At 30.8% G+C, this 17,683-nt stretch overlaps 16 protein-coding genes across 16 annotated transcripts; 10 read left to right on the forward strand and 6 right to left on the reverse strand. All coding sequences in view use genetic code 6, as the record gives it.

Moving 5' to 3' along the window:
• Positions 1-200: 200 nt before the first annotated feature.
• On the forward strand, positions 201-2,630 carry SS50377_26949 (Radial spokehead-like protein; the record flags this gene model as incomplete). The annotated part of the gene is made up of 1 exon (XM_067910749.1): positions 201-2,630. The coding sequence occupies one exon, from the start codon at positions 201-203 to the stop codon at positions 2,628-2,630; it is 2,430 nt and encodes an 809-aa protein (XP_067761436.1).
• A 13-nt stretch (positions 2,631-2,643) lies between these two features.
• Positions 2,644-3,033, reverse strand: SS50377_26950 (uncharacterized protein; the record flags this gene model as incomplete). The annotated part of the gene is made up of 1 exon (XM_067910750.1): positions 2,644-3,033. One exon carries the CDS (start codon positions 3,031-3,033, stop codon positions 2,644-2,646), a length of 390 nt encoding a protein of 129 aa, XP_067761437.1.
• A 79-nt stretch (positions 3,034-3,112) lies between these two features.
• SS50377_26951 (Ribosome biogenesis protein Brix) lies at positions 3,113-3,943 on the forward strand (the record flags this gene model as incomplete). Its single annotated transcript, XM_067910751.1, has 1 exon — positions 3,113-3,943. The coding sequence occupies one exon, from the start codon at positions 3,113-3,115 to the stop codon at positions 3,941-3,943; it is 831 nt and encodes a 276-aa protein (XP_067761438.1).
• Positions 3,944-3,952: 9 nt separating this feature from the next.
• Positions 3,953-4,672, reverse strand: SS50377_26952 (Eukaryotic initiation factor 4E; the record flags this gene model as incomplete). Its single annotated transcript, XM_067910752.1, has 1 exon — positions 3,953-4,672. One exon carries the CDS (start codon positions 4,670-4,672, stop codon positions 3,953-3,955), a length of 720 nt encoding a protein of 239 aa, XP_067761439.1.
• A 68-nt stretch (positions 4,673-4,740) lies between these two features.
• Positions 4,741-6,564, reverse strand: SS50377_26953 (uncharacterized protein; the record flags this gene model as incomplete). The annotated part of the gene is made up of 1 exon (XM_067910753.1): positions 4,741-6,564. One exon carries the CDS (start codon positions 6,562-6,564, stop codon positions 4,741-4,743), a length of 1,824 nt encoding a protein of 607 aa, XP_067761440.1.
• A 50-nt stretch (positions 6,565-6,614) lies between these two features.
• Positions 6,615-7,013, forward strand: SS50377_26954 (uncharacterized protein; the record flags this gene model as incomplete). Its single annotated transcript, XM_067910754.1, has 1 exon — positions 6,615-7,013. The coding sequence occupies one exon, from the start codon at positions 6,615-6,617 to the stop codon at positions 7,011-7,013; it is 399 nt and encodes a 132-aa protein (XP_067761441.1).
• A 295-nt stretch (positions 7,014-7,308) lies between these two features.
• Positions 7,309-8,655, forward strand: SS50377_26955 (Major facilitator superfamily protein; the record flags this gene model as incomplete). Its single annotated transcript, XM_067910755.1, has 1 exon — positions 7,309-8,655. The coding sequence occupies one exon, from the start codon at positions 7,309-7,311 to the stop codon at positions 8,653-8,655; it is 1,347 nt and encodes a 448-aa protein (XP_067761442.1).
• Positions 8,656-8,697: 42 nt separating this feature from the next.
• Positions 8,698-9,645, forward strand: SS50377_26956 (uncharacterized protein; the record flags this gene model as incomplete). The annotated part of the gene is made up of 1 exon (XM_067910756.1): positions 8,698-9,645. The coding sequence occupies one exon, from the start codon at positions 8,698-8,700 to the stop codon at positions 9,643-9,645; it is 948 nt and encodes a 315-aa protein (XP_067761443.1).
• A 50-nt stretch (positions 9,646-9,695) lies between these two features.
• On the reverse strand, positions 9,696-10,865 carry SS50377_26957 (uncharacterized protein; the record flags this gene model as incomplete). The annotated part of the gene is made up of 1 exon (XM_067910757.1): positions 9,696-10,865. One exon carries the CDS (start codon positions 10,863-10,865, stop codon positions 9,696-9,698), a length of 1,170 nt encoding a protein of 389 aa, XP_067761444.1.
• Positions 10,866-11,222: 357 nt separating this feature from the next.
• On the forward strand, positions 11,223-12,815 carry SS50377_26958 (ATP-dependent helicase HrpA; the record flags this gene model as incomplete). Its single annotated transcript, XM_067910758.1, has 1 exon — positions 11,223-12,815. The coding sequence occupies one exon, from the start codon at positions 11,223-11,225 to the stop codon at positions 12,813-12,815; it is 1,593 nt and encodes a 530-aa protein (XP_067761445.1).
• Positions 12,816-12,932: 117 nt separating this feature from the next.
• SS50377_26959 (uncharacterized protein) lies at positions 12,933-13,268 on the forward strand (the record flags this gene model as incomplete). The annotated part of the gene is made up of 1 exon (XM_067910759.1): positions 12,933-13,268. One exon carries the CDS (start codon positions 12,933-12,935, stop codon positions 13,266-13,268), a length of 336 nt encoding a protein of 111 aa, XP_067761446.1.
• A 99-nt stretch (positions 13,269-13,367) lies between these two features.
• SS50377_26960 (uncharacterized protein) lies at positions 13,368-13,748 on the reverse strand (the record flags this gene model as incomplete). Its single annotated transcript, XM_067910760.1, has 1 exon — positions 13,368-13,748. One exon carries the CDS (start codon positions 13,746-13,748, stop codon positions 13,368-13,370), a length of 381 nt encoding a protein of 126 aa, XP_067761447.1.
• A 133-nt stretch (positions 13,749-13,881) lies between these two features.
• On the forward strand, positions 13,882-14,373 carry SS50377_26961 (putative GMP-PDE delta subunit; the record flags this gene model as incomplete). The annotated part of the gene is made up of 1 exon (XM_067910761.1): positions 13,882-14,373. The coding sequence occupies one exon, from the start codon at positions 13,882-13,884 to the stop codon at positions 14,371-14,373; it is 492 nt and encodes a 163-aa protein (XP_067761448.1).
• Positions 14,374-14,456: 83 nt separating this feature from the next.
• SS50377_26962 (C2HC-type zinc-finger domain-containing protein) lies at positions 14,457-15,050 on the forward strand (the record flags this gene model as incomplete). The annotated part of the gene is made up of 1 exon (XM_067910762.1): positions 14,457-15,050. The coding sequence occupies one exon, from the start codon at positions 14,457-14,459 to the stop codon at positions 15,048-15,050; it is 594 nt and encodes a 197-aa protein (XP_067761449.1).
• A 1,047-nt stretch (positions 15,051-16,097) lies between these two features.
• On the forward strand, positions 16,098-16,370 carry SS50377_26963 (uncharacterized protein; the record flags this gene model as incomplete). Its single annotated transcript, XM_067910763.1, has 1 exon — positions 16,098-16,370. One exon carries the CDS (start codon positions 16,098-16,100, stop codon positions 16,368-16,370), a length of 273 nt encoding a protein of 90 aa, XP_067761450.1.
• A 1-nt stretch (position 16,371) lies between these two features.
• SS50377_26964 (uncharacterized protein) lies at positions 16,372-17,604 on the reverse strand (the record flags this gene model as incomplete). The annotated part of the gene is made up of 1 exon (XM_067910764.1): positions 16,372-17,604. One exon carries the CDS (start codon positions 17,602-17,604, stop codon positions 16,372-16,374), a length of 1,233 nt encoding a protein of 410 aa, XP_067761451.1.
• Between the last annotated feature and the right edge of the window lie 79 nt (positions 17,605-17,683).

Below are 17,683 nucleotides of genomic sequence, written 5' to 3' on the forward strand. Positions count from 1 at the left end.
TAATCTTATATATGTGTGCTTATAAATCCGGTGTAATAGGAATGAGTACCAAAGAAAATAATATCTAAATAAATTAACATATATAGAATCTTTATCAACATTGCAATCATTATCAAAAATCGATCGAGATTTCCAATTAAAAGGATTAATTTAAATATTATAATTATAATATTTATTTACTTTCCACATTCCGCAAAATTATGGACAAGCGTATTTCAGACTTTTTAGACTATCTTCAGATAAAGAATGAATATGGTCAAACATTATATGGTCATCTAGCCTAAATTATAGCTAAACTACTCGACGATAAGCCAGCTAATGCAGTTGGTGCTATGACACCTATCTCTTTAGAAATTAAGAAAGCGGCTGGCGCATCAGAGTCAGAGAACTAATACGAGTCACAATTAACTTAAGAAGAGTATGAACTAGTTGAGCATATTCTTTCCTTATATTAACGTAAAAACTAATCAATTAATAAATAAAAAACTTTACCTATGTAGTAAGAAAATAATACTAGGACAATAACTACAAACGTTATTTAATTAAATGAATAATTGAAATTAGTAGGCTCGGGATTTGATGATTTAACTGCGTAGTTAATTTAAAAGCGGCTGGACACATTTGTAATAGAGCGTAAGGGATTTTTCTCAGAAGTTAAATTTTTTGGTAAATTTGACTGTAAAAAGGGTGATTATTGGGTTTTAGAGTGTTTACCTGCTAAAAATCGCAAGAAAATGTATAGATTCAACGGTTAGGCATTATAATTTGATGAATTTAGCACTCCTAATAATTGTAAAAATCTATAGGCTTTTATTCCTGAAAAAAGAATTCACTTTTTAACAGAAAAAAAAGTTAAAAAGATGTAGGAGTATTTAGCAGGTATCATAGATAAAATAGATCCCGACCAACTCAACTTTGATCTGACTACAACCACACCACCTCCTAAGATTACGGTTTAATCGATTTATCCTGCGGGTGATAATGTCCATTATCAAGGTGTAAATAAGTTTATTTACTTTGTTACAAAAGATTTGACAATTGAAAATACAACATGGATTCGTCTTCCAGATATTGAAGCTAGATAATTAAGAGTTTCAAGATTTGTTAAAGCTAGGCTTAGTGGTGATCTTACTATCCGACCATGGGATAAAATACCTCCTTTCCCTGGTTGTGAAGCACATTTCCTTAGATGTCTTATTGCCAGAATTAAACATGGAGCTACATTAGCACCGGCACCTTGTTTAGCTATGCCCGAAGATCCTGAAGTTGAGGAAGAAGAATTAGATGATAAGCAATAGGAAATTGAGAAAAAGAAAAGATTCATGGACCCTAATATTGTAAATAACTGTTTCAAAGATGATATCGAAGTTGATGAAATGGAACAAAAACGATTAAATAAACATTTATTAATGTGGCCTGCTATAAATAAAGAAATAGATGCTATTGAATATGAAGAGCTGTTATCCTTAGATAATTGGGTTCATACATGTCCTATTCTTTCTCACCGTGGTATAGTTTTACCATTTGAGTTACCTGAAGATGCGGAACCTGAGGAAGAACCTGAAGAGGAACCCGAAGCTGAAGAAGAAGAAGTTCAAAAAGAAGAAGACGAAGTAATAGAGGAGTAACATGAAGGAGAAGAAGAAAAAGGTGAAGAAGATGAAGAGGCCCAACCTATTGATATTGGTCCTTCAGCTAAAGAAAGATTGGATGCACTATATAAGGAAGCAGATTAAAAGCGTATACTTGATGAAAACGCAATAGCTGTAAAAGAAATTACCAAGACTAAGGTAAAATTTATTGCCCCCGCTCCCCATTGGCAATTAGTAAGAGATCCATGGGATGCCCCTATTAAGGAAAATAAGGGAATATATATAATGGACAGATTTTTTGGCTTAGAAATTAACCCTGTTGATATTTAATGCAGGCAGTAGGAATTACCTGAAAAAGAATAGTTATATTGGGATAAATAACAAGAAGTAGAAGATAAATTGAAGGAGTAAGATGAAACTTTAAATGAAGGTGATTTCTATGATGAAGAAAAAGAGCTTCCACAAGGTGATAGGCCAGAATAAATGGCTGCTGCGTCTGGAGATTCAGAAATAATTATTCATACAAATAAAAAACAAGAGATCAACATTGCTAGCGAGTTACCTAAAGTGCCTCCTTATAAGGTTATTACTAACAAACTTTTATATAAGAACTCCCCCGTTGCAATTGCCTCATAGCGTTGGAATGGTCTGCTTAATATTGTATACAATCATTCGAACCAGGATGTCATAGCATTTGCTTCTGTTTATATTGGTGATGGACAGTAAACGAATTAAATTAATAGTTTTGATTAAATGAGGTTCTGCTTACCTCCTCCAATGTGTATCCCACCGAATGATCTTTTGGAAGAACCGGATCTTATACATGAATTAGAAAAGGAAGTATAAGAAAGAGAAGGTGATATGGAACAAAAGGATCGTGATAAGATTGCTAATATTAAAGCAGAGAGAGCCGAGAAAAAGAGATTAAGAATTGAAGATAAGAAAGCTAAAGAGGAAGCAGCTAGGCTTGCTTTAGAAGAGAAGCATGAAGGTGAAGAAGAGGAAAAATAAGAGGCTGAAGTTGCACCTACAGAGTGATATAAAATTAATCTCACACGTACCAACTATCATATTAATTTTAGTCTATCAAGAACAGAACGATGAATACAATAGCTACGCCACATAAAACAAACCCACCAACAACAAACCAATCATAAAATACGATTTGTTGATTTTTGTACATTTCTAATTCTAACTCTCTCCTACGTGATTAAAGTTGCTGTGATCTTTGTAATTTTGAATCATTTAGCCTAGAATGAAGCGAAGATGTAGATAGATTGCTCCCGAAAGACGAATTTGACAGATTTGATTTATTCAAATTCGACTAGGAATGTTATAATGTAACTAATGAATTCAGTAATATCAACTAGTCCTAAGGAGAATCAGGAATAGTATCTGCTCCCAAAGTCTCCAAACAAGATTTGAGCAACTGTTAGTCCATTTAATTTACTCGCAAACTTTTAACCTATAATTATATATAATACTAAATTAATTTTTCACTCCACTATTCTTTCCATAAGATGTCAAAACATGTTTGGTCGGCTCACCAAGTCCTGTCGATCCAAAACAGCCATATTATCGGCGATAATTCCTAATTTAAATAGGATATCGAGCGCCTATGTCCACACGCAAAACCTGAATAGAAATTTAACGACGAAGATGCAAAGTCCCAGATAACAGTTATTGCACGCCAGCGTAACTGCGACTCAATCGCATTTTTTGAAACAAAACGTTTCAAAGATCTATTCCTCTACCTCGCTACCACATCTGGCCCAACACTGAAGCTCCAGGTCATAGAGAAAACGACCTAGAATTCGGTTAAGTTCGACGGCGACTTTTTTGTCAAAACGAGACCTCTTCTGAACTTTGACGCTTCATTCGACGATAAGTTGCATCTTAGGATTGCGAAAGAGCTCTTTAAACGACAGTTTTCTACTCCAAATTTACATTATAAATCTGCTCCGTTTGTCGATCATTTAATCCAGTTCACAGTTGTTGACAAGGCTACTTCCCGCATTGAAATGCGCGTTTTTTCTTTCGATTTCGATCCGTTGGCTAAGAAAGTCGAAATTGGCGAGGATGTAAAGCTGAAGGAATGCGGTCCTTTCGTGGTTTTCCTACCTGTTTCCGTATACTCAGGGGCACTATCTGGTGATATGATATGGAAAAATGAAAAATATGCCACGCCTGGCATGGCCAGTTTGCAGAAGAAGAAGGATATTGTGAACTAGGTCACGAGGAGGGAGGTAAAGAGGAGAATAGCGAAAAAGTAGCCTAAAGATTGTGAAATTGACCCAATAGACGCTGTATTTACAGAAGCTGGCTTTGTACAAGCGTTTTAAGACGAATGAATAAATGTTTCACTTTTTAAAACCTCTGTTTGCTTGTTTAGGCGTTACGCTATCAAAGTTTCTGCTATTTTTCTGAGAAAACGATGAATTTCTGGATCCTTAGCTCTTAAAGGTACTCTTCCTGTATTGGTTTAATTCACTAATTTTTAGGCCTTTAAATTATTGAGTTTCATCTTCTTCTTTAATTTCAACTTCCTCTATTTTTAGTGGCAATCCACAATAAAAACCATCATTAAACTTAATTTTTTTAGCAAATATCTAAATATTTTTCTCAAATTTTTCAATTTGGGATTTAATTTCAGATTTGACCCAAAATTGTATCAGATATGATTTCTCTTTAATTTTAATGTATATTCCATTTACTATTTAGTCATTATTTAATAAAGTTATATTAATGAAAATTAAAATGATCCAATTGAGCCTTTCACCGCTTAAGTTACCGCGATCAAACGTGAATTCAATATTCCTGGCACTATCGTTGTTAGAATCCTCCCATTTATTTTCAATACCTTTCTTAAAAAGTGTAATATTTGCGTTGTATATTTGATCGAAAGGAGGCATTTCATTTATTGCTACAATCAGTTCACGGTAATTTTATGTTACTTATGTTATTGGAGTATATGACTAAATGAAATCGTTTAGACCGTAAGAAAGCTAATCTTTTACCATAAACTGCCAGACCCATGCAGTTTTCAAGAGGAGTGGTGGCCTGTTAAAACTAAGAGTCATTCAAAGGAAGGGTATCAAAGGAAAGAAATATTAGGTTTAATATCATATAATAGTAAATAAAATAATTTTCACCAGTATACATCACCTGTTAATATTGGTCCTTTAAATTTTTTAGGGGTATGGATAAAAGTTGGCTCCACAAAACTATCTTTAAAATCATTTCTTTTTTTGGCGATCTCAAATTAACGGATTTTTAGCTATTTTTAATTCCAAATTTCTTAACTATTTCGCTCTAAATTAGCTTTTTCTGGTATTCTACCAATCATTTTCAATGTGTATGGACTGAGTCTCGGTGTAAAACTAAAGCTGTCTTGGATGGGGGTGCGAGGTCGTACTGGTGTGCCGATTTTACTTGCTATTTATTTAGATTTTTCATTGATTCTTGGTTGAAAATTTGGTGCATTTTAAAGTTACTTTTAATCTAATTTTGTAATTTTCGATTGTTAAAACGATGATTATCTAGATAAAAACTAATTTAACTGCCCAGGTGATATAGGTCTAGTTTTATTCTACATTGGTGTGTTCTGTGATGTATTTTAGGCATTTTTAGAACGCTAGAAAAGGCGCTCTGATGCATTTTAGGATATATAGGCTTGATAATGAGAGGACCCTGTATATTTTGATAACTTAGGATTGAATGAAGGCGTTAGTGGTTAAATTGAAGTGGAGTTTTAGGATTATTTAACAGGTGTCAACGACGCATTTGAAGCATAAATAACTTTTTATGGTGTCCTAACAGTATTAATCTTTGGTTTAAAAGTACAATTTTTTGATTTATTCTAAATATATTCTGATAACGTTTTAGAAGGCTTATGTAACGATTGTTGCATATAGTTTTTATTTATTATGGGTTGGAATGACCATTGTTCTTCAGGTATTTTATTTTGTTCTTTTTATTATTATATTTTCTAAAGAGCATGTTCTTTTAACAATAATTAACGTTGATAAATAGAATTAAACTTTTGCTACAGTTATACTTCAGTAGGTAGTCTAGGGGTTAATGCTGGAGATTTGTTTGAAAATTGACTACTATTAATCTTTTATTAACTATTTGACCTATATGATGATTATCTTAATTACTAAACTTAACTCAAACTTTTCTACAAACTTGATTGATTTGATATATCTTTATGACTTTATTCATAAATATTATTAACAATTTATGCTTATCTAGGTAAATTTGAGGCATTCAAACGATTTTATAATTTTGGAGTTGATAACCGTTCAACAAGTGATTATTGATACAATTTTGTTTATTTTATAGGGGTACTATAATTATTAATAGGTTTTTAGTTTGTATTTGCAACTTCAGCTAGCATATTGTTAAAAAGATCGATCTCATCATTAAAATGTTACTAGGACTACTATTTAAGTTACTGAATGTTATTAAAAGGCTTAGGTAGGCGAGTAACTTTTTTTGTAGATTAATACTGTGGTTTTGCTTCAAAATATTAAGTGTTAACGATCGGTGCCGAGCTATCTAATTGCTCAAAATCCTCCATACAAGAAAGAACTGAATTCTGCTCAGACATTTTTTATTAAGGCAAATAACTTTTTGTTATTGGAATAGAAATAAACTCGATAGGTTAAGGTGGAGTTTCTGCATATGATGTAATAATATCATCACAAACTTCGCTAATATTTTGATTCAATTCTAATTATTAATTAACAGAAGTATCTCTTCGATCAGAAATGAAAGTATCATCATCCACATCTTCTAACTCATTTACATTTACAATATTCTCTGCTGGACCAGTTGTTGATTTCAAAAGATCTTCTAAAGACTTCACTGGAGTTTCAATATTATCCACTTAATTTTGAATTCCAGACTATTCCATTGCTAGAAGATCTGTAGCTGAAATTATATTGTCTTGTCCATATAGGAAATTCATTTTAAAATATAAGGCGTATTATAATATAATATATTTCATTTAATTATATAATGAATAAAGCGGAATAGTTTTAAGCAGGTTTAATGGTTAGCTAAATGCGTACGCTAAAACAATCCATGGAAGATTTTAATACTCTTTATGCTGAAGCTAGCTAGACAGCTTTACCTATCGATAAAGAAGCAATTTTTGTTGCTATTCGTCTGCGTATTTCGTAGATAGATGATGCTACAAAAACTCTCATTGGAATTAAAAAATATATAAATAAAGAAAACCTTAGCTATATTTAGGAAATTTCAACTAAATTAAGCCATTTTGCTTATTAAGTACTGTTAGAAAGCGATGTTTAGGATTTATATTTTAGTGATGTTGGAAAGTTGCCAGTTGGGTAGTGCGAATAATATTTAGATGAATTAAAGTTTTTCCATATTCAAAGTACATTTTCGTAGTGATATATATTGGGTTAAGTTTAAGGTAAGTTTCTATGTTAAATGCTTACATCTGTTCAAGAGCCACAATAATTTTAGTTTTTATTGTTTATTTTATTGTTTAATACAATCTTTTATACTAATTTCCCAATTTTCTATGAATAGGTAATTAATTTATTAATATTCACAAAGATAAATTACTCTAACCTAGTAATATCTTTACAATATGATATATTAAGGTGTCCTTATTATAATCACAATTGTATATTAATTTTATCTCTCTAATAAGTATATATAATTGAATTTATATTCCTGTAGAATGTTATATAAATTTATCAAGCCAAGTGCAACCTCATTTCCAAAGCTGATTCCATTATTTCTAATTATAACAATTATAATTTAATATGACGAATCTACATACCCCCTTGCGCTACCAGTCATCCAAGAAAAAATGCACATTGACCCAACGCTGTCAAATTGGCTGATAACATCATATTTTCTAGGAACTGCTGCATTTTCCATCCCATTTAGTAAATTTTCACAGCAATTTGGTATCTGCAGAACCAGCTATGTTTTACTGTCATTGACGGGTATTTTTTACTTTATATCTTATTTTATCACCAATATTTACCTGTTGATAATCTTGCGGTTCCTAGTAGGCTGTAGCTCTGCAGGTTTGCACTCAATCAGGAATTCCATGAGTGCGATTTATGCGAAAGATCGCAATTTTTCCATCAATGCCACTCTGGTCCTGAAAAGCGTTCTACTCGCTGTGTGCCCTACTGCCGGCAGCCTATTCATTCAATACTGTGGAATTGGGAGCATTTTCCTCGTTCCGGGGTCCTGCTGCATTCTTAGCATTTTAGGAATGCTGTGCGTCGAAGAGTGGCGCGTGGAGACACATCTGAAATTCGACTTCCTGGGCAGCCTAGTGCTTAGCGTAGTACTCGTCTGTGTGAATTTGGCGCTCACTCTGGCAGGGAACGGACTGTTTACTTTTGCATTTCTCAGCCTCACTGCCTCGTGTGCACTTGGCGCGCTGCTGTGCTGCCTTGAGAAGCGACATCCGAATCCTATTTTGCGCGCGGACTTCCTCAAACCCGTGAGATTCACGCTGGTGCTGAATGTCGTCAACTATTATTTGTAGAACAGTCTCAGCTTCGTGTTCCCTCAGATGCTGAAAGCGCTGGGGTACTCCACGACCCAGGTCGGGTTGCTGCAGTCATGTGCAGCAGCTGGGGGTATCGCTGCAACTGCACTATCCGCAGTGCTCCTCCAGCGGCTTTCTTTGGGCGTTTTGCTCGTGGTGAGCTACTTGCTTTTCGTGCTGACAGTGATCGGTGGGATGCTGACGCGAGAATCACCGATATTCGCACTGATAATGACTAGTTTTTTCGCGCTAGGTCTCGCGTCAACCACTTACGGGTAGATTTTAGTTCAGGCCCCTCCAGACTTGCTGCCTGCGATCTCGGGACTGCCAACATCGACGCGTATGGTGGGAAGCGCGCTAGCGTACTCGTTAAGCTCGATAGGGTGGACCCTGGGCAGAGAAATCATTGTTTTTGTATTTGTAACTGCGCTTGCTTGTGTTGCATTAGGACTATCAGCGCACATTTTTAGGATCAATTAATCCAAGTAGATACAGAATTTTGAGCTGAGTATTTGATAGCATTTATTATATATTAATTTAAATGTACCACTTTATTTAATGCTCCAGATTATATTGATTAGTGTTGTTTTTGTCATTGCGATAGTAGCCTCCATATACTTCGCTATTAGAATTCCACCAAATTATATATTGACTACTAGCAGCCATTCAAAGCCTGTTCTAGATTCTGTGAAAATATTTAATAGCAGAAACTATGCTCCGATATCGGTTTAAGCGCCAGAGTTTATTGTCTTTACTGATATTAGTAATAAAGATATTAAATATAAATTTTATTAAACTGATTCTCCTTTGGCGCCTATTTTGGTTATTCAACCAAACTTTTCTATATCTATATTAGATCCTGTTAAAAAATTAGCAGTAACCTCTGGAAGATCAGTTTATGCTTTGTTAGGTGGGTATGAGTTTTCTACTGACTAGATCATTAAAGAATTAGAAGTTATGTTAGATATAATAAATAAACCTACTTTTTTAGTCACTTATGGTACTGGCTCTAATAGAATCCTTCAGGCAATTTAATAATAAAGATTTGGTTCTGTCATTAAAATTTTTGCTTGTTATTGTTCATTTGATGCTTTGGCCCCAATGTTCTGGTCTACTAAAGTTATCACATAATAGAATCTAGTTATTTAAAATTGGTTGAAGTTAAATGGTTAAAACTTAGTTAACTCATAATAAATATCAGCATTTGAACTTAAAAATATAGTAAAGTCTACCAACATTTAAGTTGGATTTGATACACTCATCTCAAGAAATTTAGAAACTAATGTTGAAGAATATTACATGTAAAATTGCTAATTTGATAAACTTGATACCATTTAAAACGAAGTCGTTTTTATTAATAGTAATAGCGATTAAAGAACTGGGAGAATATTTCCTGACCACGGTAATTTGGTAAAAATTAATTATGGCGAATACATGAAATGTTATGTTAGAGGTAGCTCAGATGTTGTTAGTATCCTTATAAGTCTTTTAATATAGGATCAGTGATATAAGTTGACTAATATCTTTATATACTCTATGACCAAAATTGTAGGATATCAAAAATATCCTACATTGATAATTTAATTTTACTGTTATATATGATCTCTAAGTTAATCTATTAAATATCTATACTATAATATTTACTAGTGAGCATTTATATACAAAGGATTTTCTGCTTTTTAAAACAGTTCGTGTTAATGAAATACAATATTAAGTTATTATTTAAGTTCATTGTTTGATATTTACAGAGCAATGAGTTAATCTTGAGCATTTCCTTGCATATTATTGTAGATTTTTCTTAACAAATGTAATTATTCAACTACAGTTTTTTAATCGTCCGGCGACCCTTATAAAACTTTATTACACTAATGTTGTTATGTTTATAATTTTAGCAATGATATTTCTTATGACTACAAAACATTTTGTTATTTATAATAATTAAGCTCAGGGGATTGTAATTAAACGTCTAATGCTGCTTAATCATTTGCTGAATATAAAGCATCCTCTAGTCTCTAAATATAGATTTACTATGACTAGTTAATTTTAAGGAGATTCTATTGTCGTATATTTTATGGTGTAATGTCCGCTTCTTGGTTATCTTATTTATTGGTTGTATTAAGAACTTCTTCCCGAATATCATTAAGTTCCCGTCGGAGCTAAACATTTTACTTATATTTAAAAGAATTGGACTTGTTTTATTTCTCTATAATCTCATCTTTCGTTTAAATGTCAATTTTGTAGTCATATATTTCTAATTAAGCCTATTCTAATAATTCACATTTTTATTATAATTAGGTTTCTAATAGGATACATTTTTATTTGTAAAACTATTCTTCCTTTAAAAGTACTCCTGCAATTTAGTCAACCTCGTCTTTTAAATACTCAACTTCATTTGTAGATTTTTAATACTCTTACATAATTGAAGATAAATTATCCAAATTTTAGCTTACACTAAGTTTTTAGGTTTCTATTTATCCATTTTTAAGCTTAAGATATTTAATTTCTTATTATTTACTTTAATTTAATTTAAGAAGACCTTATATCTCTATCTACTAATCGTGAATAAGTAAGTCTTTAATCAAAATTTCTTTATTAAATGTCTCAAAAACTTATTTATGTTTCTAATTTTTAGGTATATTAGTATCAAAAACTACAGTTCTTAATTTCTATACCTCTAATTTCAATTGCTTATTTAAATTAACTGATTCTTGTAATTTATTTCGCATCTGAAAAAAATTATCTGACTTTTATTTCAAATATATAATTAATTAGTAAATTTCATTATAAAAATGCGACAAAGGTAAATTTTTAACATCATATAAACATTAATTTGCAGATTTTAGTTATTTCTTAATATCTGTTAGCTGACTTAGAAAATCTAATTTAAATTTTTAACATTATTAAAATTAGTCTTATATTTAAACTTTATATTCGATACACAGATTTTATTACTACTATATTTATGATTATTGTCCTACTATCTTCTTTTTCAGCATCCCTATTAAAACTAATTCATTATCTCTTTCCACTTCCATTTATAGCGGAAACATATATAATATTATAATATATAATAACCTCTAAAAATGAACTTACCTATAACACAGTATTTAGATTAAATTTTAACAGAAATACATAATAATAATCGATTAGTTATAACTGCTCCTCCTGGAACTGGAAAATCAACAATACTACCAGTTTTCCTTCAATAAAAATTTCCAAAACATAAAATACTTCTAACATAGCCAAGACGTTCTGCCGTTCTTTCAATATCAAATTTTATTAACTGCAGTTATATGGTAAGATTTGACACTAAAATAATACCCAAATAAAATATAACAGTCCTTACTGAAGGGTTCTTGCTAAAAATCATGCATTAAATTAATTTTGATATTCTTATTATAGATGAAGCACATGAACTTACTGATGATCTAATACTAATTCTTTCTATGATTTAAGAATCAAAGAAAACAATAGTAATCATGTCTGCGACTATAAATGCAAAAGCATTTGCGAATTACTTAAATTGTAATGCATTATCAATCGAAATTCCTTAAGTATTTAAGGTCTAAAAAGTTTTTTCAAGTCATGTGGATAACTATGCATTGAATTATAAAGAAAATATGATTACTCTAGTCAAAAGTGCTCTGTAAATCGGTCCAACACTAGTATTTCTACCTGGATTTGCTGAAGTAAACTGGATGTATTAAATATTTTAGAGGGAAGAATCTGTTAAGATAACATCAAAATCCACGTCATAAGATGTTTTAAAGGCCATGAATGCAAGGTTAATCTTGGCAACAAATGCTGCTGAAACATCAATAACATTTCCATAGCTTATCTGTGTGGTAGATAGCGGCTTGGTACGAGTGAAAATGGAAAAATTTAATAGTCCAGCCCTTGAAATTTAGATAATCGATAAATTTTCTAGAGGGTAGAGAATTGGGCGTGTTGGTAGAGTATAAGATGGAGTATATTTTGCAGGATACAGTGAAATATAAAGTCGTGAGATTGAGGATACCTGTAAAAAGAAGGAATGGTTTGAGTATTTAAAATATATTAATTTATTGAGCTTACGAAAATGCTAGTTCATTATACCTCCAAAATTATCTGGTTTACTAATAAATATTGAAAAATTACGAAGATTTTAATTAATTAATAATTAATTTTAACTTAATGATATTGTAAGAAAATTGGAAATGCTCGGTTCTGTAGAAAGGATATAACTTTTCGCAGAGAGTGGTTAAATAAAAATTGAATATGATGGAATTAGTTTTTAAAAAGGTATAGCTATAATGCTTAATTTTATCATAAATAGCGAACAATTTTAATACAAAGGAAACGATGGTGATTTTGTCTTAAGTTTTTAAGAAGGTTTGAAACTATATAAAATGGGTGAACAAAAAATAAAATCAAATGTCGATTTCATGATGGCAGAGTGTGCTAAATATCAAAAATTAGAATAAGTAGGCTTAAAGTAATATACTGATAAAATATAAAAACTGATAAGATAAGTGTATAGCAATAACATTGTTGAGTATAATTTAGGATGGAAGTTAGATAATCAGGAAGTGTTTCTTAGTAGAAATACTTCAGTCATAAGCAAGAAGATATGTTATGAGAATGTTTTCATTATCGATAATATTATACATTTATGTGTATGCTAAGATGAGTAGTGAGTACAATTGTGTTTGAAGATATTTCATAGCAAAGAATTCTTATTTGTTTAATTACTAAAAACTTAATAATAATAACATACTATAAATAACTAATATCTTAAAAACGTGTTTTCATTAATGCGTACCTACACAAAATTAACACAGATAAAGAATATTATTAAGCCATCACTAAATTTAGGAGGTAAAGATCTAATTCCAGATTATTCAATCAAATTTATACCAAGACAAGATATGACTGAATATACCAAGCTTAGAACCATGGCAATCGAGGATGAGTTTATGAGGACTGAATTAGGCAAGGACACCGATCGCTAATAAGCATTAAATTATTAAAAGCCTAAACCAAGACCCATATAAAATACAAAGATCAAATCTTAGATGATAGCTTGTAGGGGAGATATTTATTTAAGATGGAAATAAAATGCAAATTTAGTAGAATTCAAGGTATAATGATTGTTAGTGTATTGGTATATACTTGGATTGTGATTTTATAAATTTGTATTGATGAAACACCATAAATTTATAATGCAAACATATAACTAAACACAAACTTCACTTATATTCAGACTAAAATTATCTCAACTGTTAATTTTGCGATATAATTTATTTCTATTATATTTCTATTGTTTTTTAAGCAATATCTTGTTATGTTTACAGTTAGCTGATCATCAAACTTTACGTGAAATTTTACTTATTTTGAATCATAAGCTCATTTTTAAGGGTATTAATTTTATCTTGGGCTATTTTTAAAGATTTTTATTACAATTTACAAGCTTTAGATAAATTGACCATATGATCATTGCTAACTATTTAACTAGATGAATTTGTTGACTCTATAACAGAGTAATCTTAAATATCCGAATGTGTAATAGTATTATTAAGGTTAGAGGCTTCAATGACTATGTTAGATCCAAATATATGCTTTTCAGCCATTTAAGAGGAGTGGTGCTGTACCTATCAATATTTATAAAATAATAGTTAGAATATTTAAATATTTTTAAATATAGAAATTTAATTATTATATCGCAATTAACCAGTAAATCAGCCCTTTCCTTTCACAAAAATTATGTCTAAAAACCTCTTCATTGCTGAAAATTGTCCTATTGCTATATTAGGCTATCAAATACGTGATCCTGATAATAAAAAGGTATTCTTCTCTCGTGGATCTTCTCTTGGGCCTTAGTGTGGTGACTGTGCACCGATCCCTAATATTCCAGTTGAATTTGGTATTGCCTACACCTTGCCTTTAGACTTTTTGAAAGTTAAAATGATTGCATCATAAGTGCTTTTTGCGAATGTCACTGATACTCCATTGATTGATTTGAAGTTAGAAGAAACTCACTATTTATAGGGTAAAGAACTTTAGAAATTTTCTTTCGAATTAGGCTTTGTTCCCCCTAGAACTCAAAATACTTGGGAACATATTTATTAACCTGAATTTAAAAAAGACAAAAAGTTTGAAACTAATGCATCTAAAGGTCCATGGGAAGTGGAGACGCGCATGTTTGTAGCAGGCAAGGAAGTCATGTTTACTAAGGCTTAGCTTAATTTTTAGTGAGCGCGTTTGATTGTTTTCTTCAGCATCCATTGTATGATAATTAAATATAATATTAATAGTAGCATCCACTTCAATTTCGCAAAATGTCTAAAAAACCATTTTAGATGATTGTACAGCTAGTCCGGACTCAAATTTACGCAGAAAAACTATTAAAAAAGCACACTGTCGAAGAAGCATAATCAAATCTCCAAGAGCTCATGGCAAAATATGATTGGATAGCTCAGGCTTCCCCTTCGATAGAGCAGGGTACTCGCCCTCTCAAACCGCGAGAACTTGTCCCAAGAATAATACTTATTGACTAAGAAGGTGGCAATAAATAGCAATCACAATAGTAATAACGACAGTAAAAAATCGAAAAACCACAATAGCCAGTAAAGGCAGTTCCAAAGTCCCCTAAACCTCCGTAATAATAAGTAGAAGATCTAGCTGCATCTGATTTAAAAAGTTCAAAATTCGATCCTTCAGCTGCTCAAGTTGATCCAAATGATAGTCGTGTACCATGCTAGTATTGTTAGCGTAGATTTGATGCAGATCGTGTGGAGAAACATGAAAACATATGCTCTGAGAGCCCTACAAAGAAGGCAGCAGCTGAGAAACGTAAGCAAGCAGTCAATAAGTCAATTAGTAAAAGGACATATAACTCAGGGAATGAAACAGTATCAGTCAAGAAGAAGTGATTCTGTTTGTTTAACTAAGCTACAAACCAATTCTAACTTATGCTGCTACAACAAAATACCTAAAATAAGAAATTAAGATTTTTTATTGTAAATATTTATATTTATATTTTTAACGTCAAATACATTGAACTTAAGTATAACAGGGAGTACCAATTCTTCATACATATTTGAATTAAGAAAATCGATGTCACTATCATTTAATTTTGTGTTTTAGCTAAGTTTTTCAGTAATTTAAAGTATAGTATACCCAAAGAATATTTTAACTTGATTGCAAATATATAAATCTTTACATATATATTCTTCAAGCTAAAAAAGCTCTTACTTTCTTAATTTACAAAGTTATTTTTTTTCATATCCTTTAAGGCTTCTATTTTATAGAATCAGTGCAATTTAATTTATATTTAAAGCATTGACAGCAACCTAAAATGCTTCTTCACTATAAAATCCTATTTCCGTTTGCCCTGAAGCAATGAGAATTAAACTATTAAACACTATATATAAATCATCATTTTCAAGCTTATGCAATACACTATGGCACAAGTTAGTATATTTTAAGTAATTAACATGATTAAGTAATGCATCTTTTAAAAACTCTTTAAAAATTATACTTTCTATAAGTTGAGTTGTTTTATGCTAAAATGCTATATTAACTAATTATTTATAATAATTTCGTATTTACTTTTATAAAATTTTTATTGCTACGAAATCGGCATCTTTTTTTTGATATGAACTAAGTAGAATTTGCTAAATTGCTAAGTCAAAATTATTGAATTAAACAGAAATATAGAGTAATGCTCTTTTGGAAGCAGGAGATGTCGGTATAATAGTGGCATAAATAACTTTGATCTCTGAATCAACTTCAGAATATTATAACAGTATCTTCGATGCATAAAACAGGTATAGATTTGGGTTTTATATTTTTAATATAGATAAAATCTATAAGCTTGTTTCAATTGAATGAGATTTATAGGTATTTAGCATTGTAATATCGACTACTAGCATATTAATAATGTTAATAAATTTAATATTATATTATATCTATGGAAAATGAGACTTCTTTATGAATTGCCATCTGGAAACTATCATAGTACGGAATACTAAGTTATTCTAGATACTGCAGTATAATAATTTTATGGCCTAAAAAATTCACTGGATTATAAACTCAGCGGTTGCGGTAATAGCAAACTAGAGATTACTTCAAAAGACTGGAAAAAAATTAGAGCTGCTCTGGCCTTCTTAGAGTTAACAGTAAACAATAAACACATAAAATTCACTCTTGTAGCCTCATATATAGCTTCGACGAACTTTAATATGATCTGATTCACATTCTTTTCACTTTGTCCATAGCCTCTATTATATCCTTACATCTAAAAATAGTTTAATGCTCAAAAAGAAAGCTTCTAATACCCATTTCATTCATAACATGAATAACTTTACTTCCTGTACCACACATGAGTCTAAACAAACTAACAAATTTACCTACTAACTTCATTTTTTGCTTAACAAAACACCACTAAATTGTTTCACTGATGCAGAATATTTGATCGTTATCAAAATTACCCGCGAAATCATAGTAATAAAAATTAGTGAATATATCACAGATTTCATCTACAAAATTTTTTTGTTTTAAAACTGAAAATAAAAACGTTAAAAATAGACTGTTTTATGCCATAACTCTAGATCCTTTTTCTGTACACGAAAGGTTAGTTAAAACGAAAAATATTGCGCTATCAATCTTATTAATGCTTTTACAAGAAATAAACAGTTTTTACATTCGGTAAATAAAACTCTGAGATCCAAGGTGAGAAAGAAGATTTTCGTTCATTGAGAAATTCAAAATGCATTTGAACGCCTCCTGAATGCATCGTTCAATTTTTATAGTTTTGATCTCGGTGAGTAGCTCCTCAACTTAATCAAAAATTACATCAAAATCAGCATTAATTGTGTCATCATTAAATCCTGTTTAGTAAATTGTTTAAAAAATAACAATCAAAATTTCTACATCCATTTCGTTTTCTTTATTTTTTAATAAAGAGATTAACATTTAATACTGAGACTAATCAAATTAAACATAAATTAAACTTGTAGAAAGAGCAAAAGTAGCGAATTTTTTAATTTTTTTGTTTTTAGTATCGAAAATCCTAGAAATAAACTCTTTACAATTATCATTTATCATGATCTTGCTAGTTTCATAATACATTAAATTTGATAGTAATACTAGTATTAGTTCTTACATTTCTATTCCATTTTTTAAATCAATTATCACATCATCAAATTCCTTTGAGATAAGAAATTTTGAGTATACTTAAAAGTGATCGCTGATAGCTAGATGAAGCTCAGGACAATCACTTTCTGTTAATTTAATTATAAGATATAGAGACTCTAATGCTAGATCGGAGTTCGACGTTTGCATAAACTAGAAAAGTAGAGCAAGGAGTAATGGCTAATCTGAGAATGACTTTGGAGCAGTAGTAAATACATTTAATTGCTTGATTGCTTCAACTTAGTGCGATTCAGATTGTGCCTAGGTTAATTTGGTAACTATGACATCCATTTTAGGCGTTTTGGAAGAAAAGTTAATGAAAATTATAGGTACTGAATTATTATATAATAATTAAGTTATAATTTATACA

Source organism: Spironucleus salmonicida, chromosome 7 (genome assembly GCF_000497125.1).
Source record: "Spironucleus salmonicida strain ATCC 50377 chromosome 7, whole genome shotgun sequence".
NCBI lineage: Eukaryota > Fornicata > Diplomonadida > Hexamitidae > Spironucleus > Spironucleus salmonicida.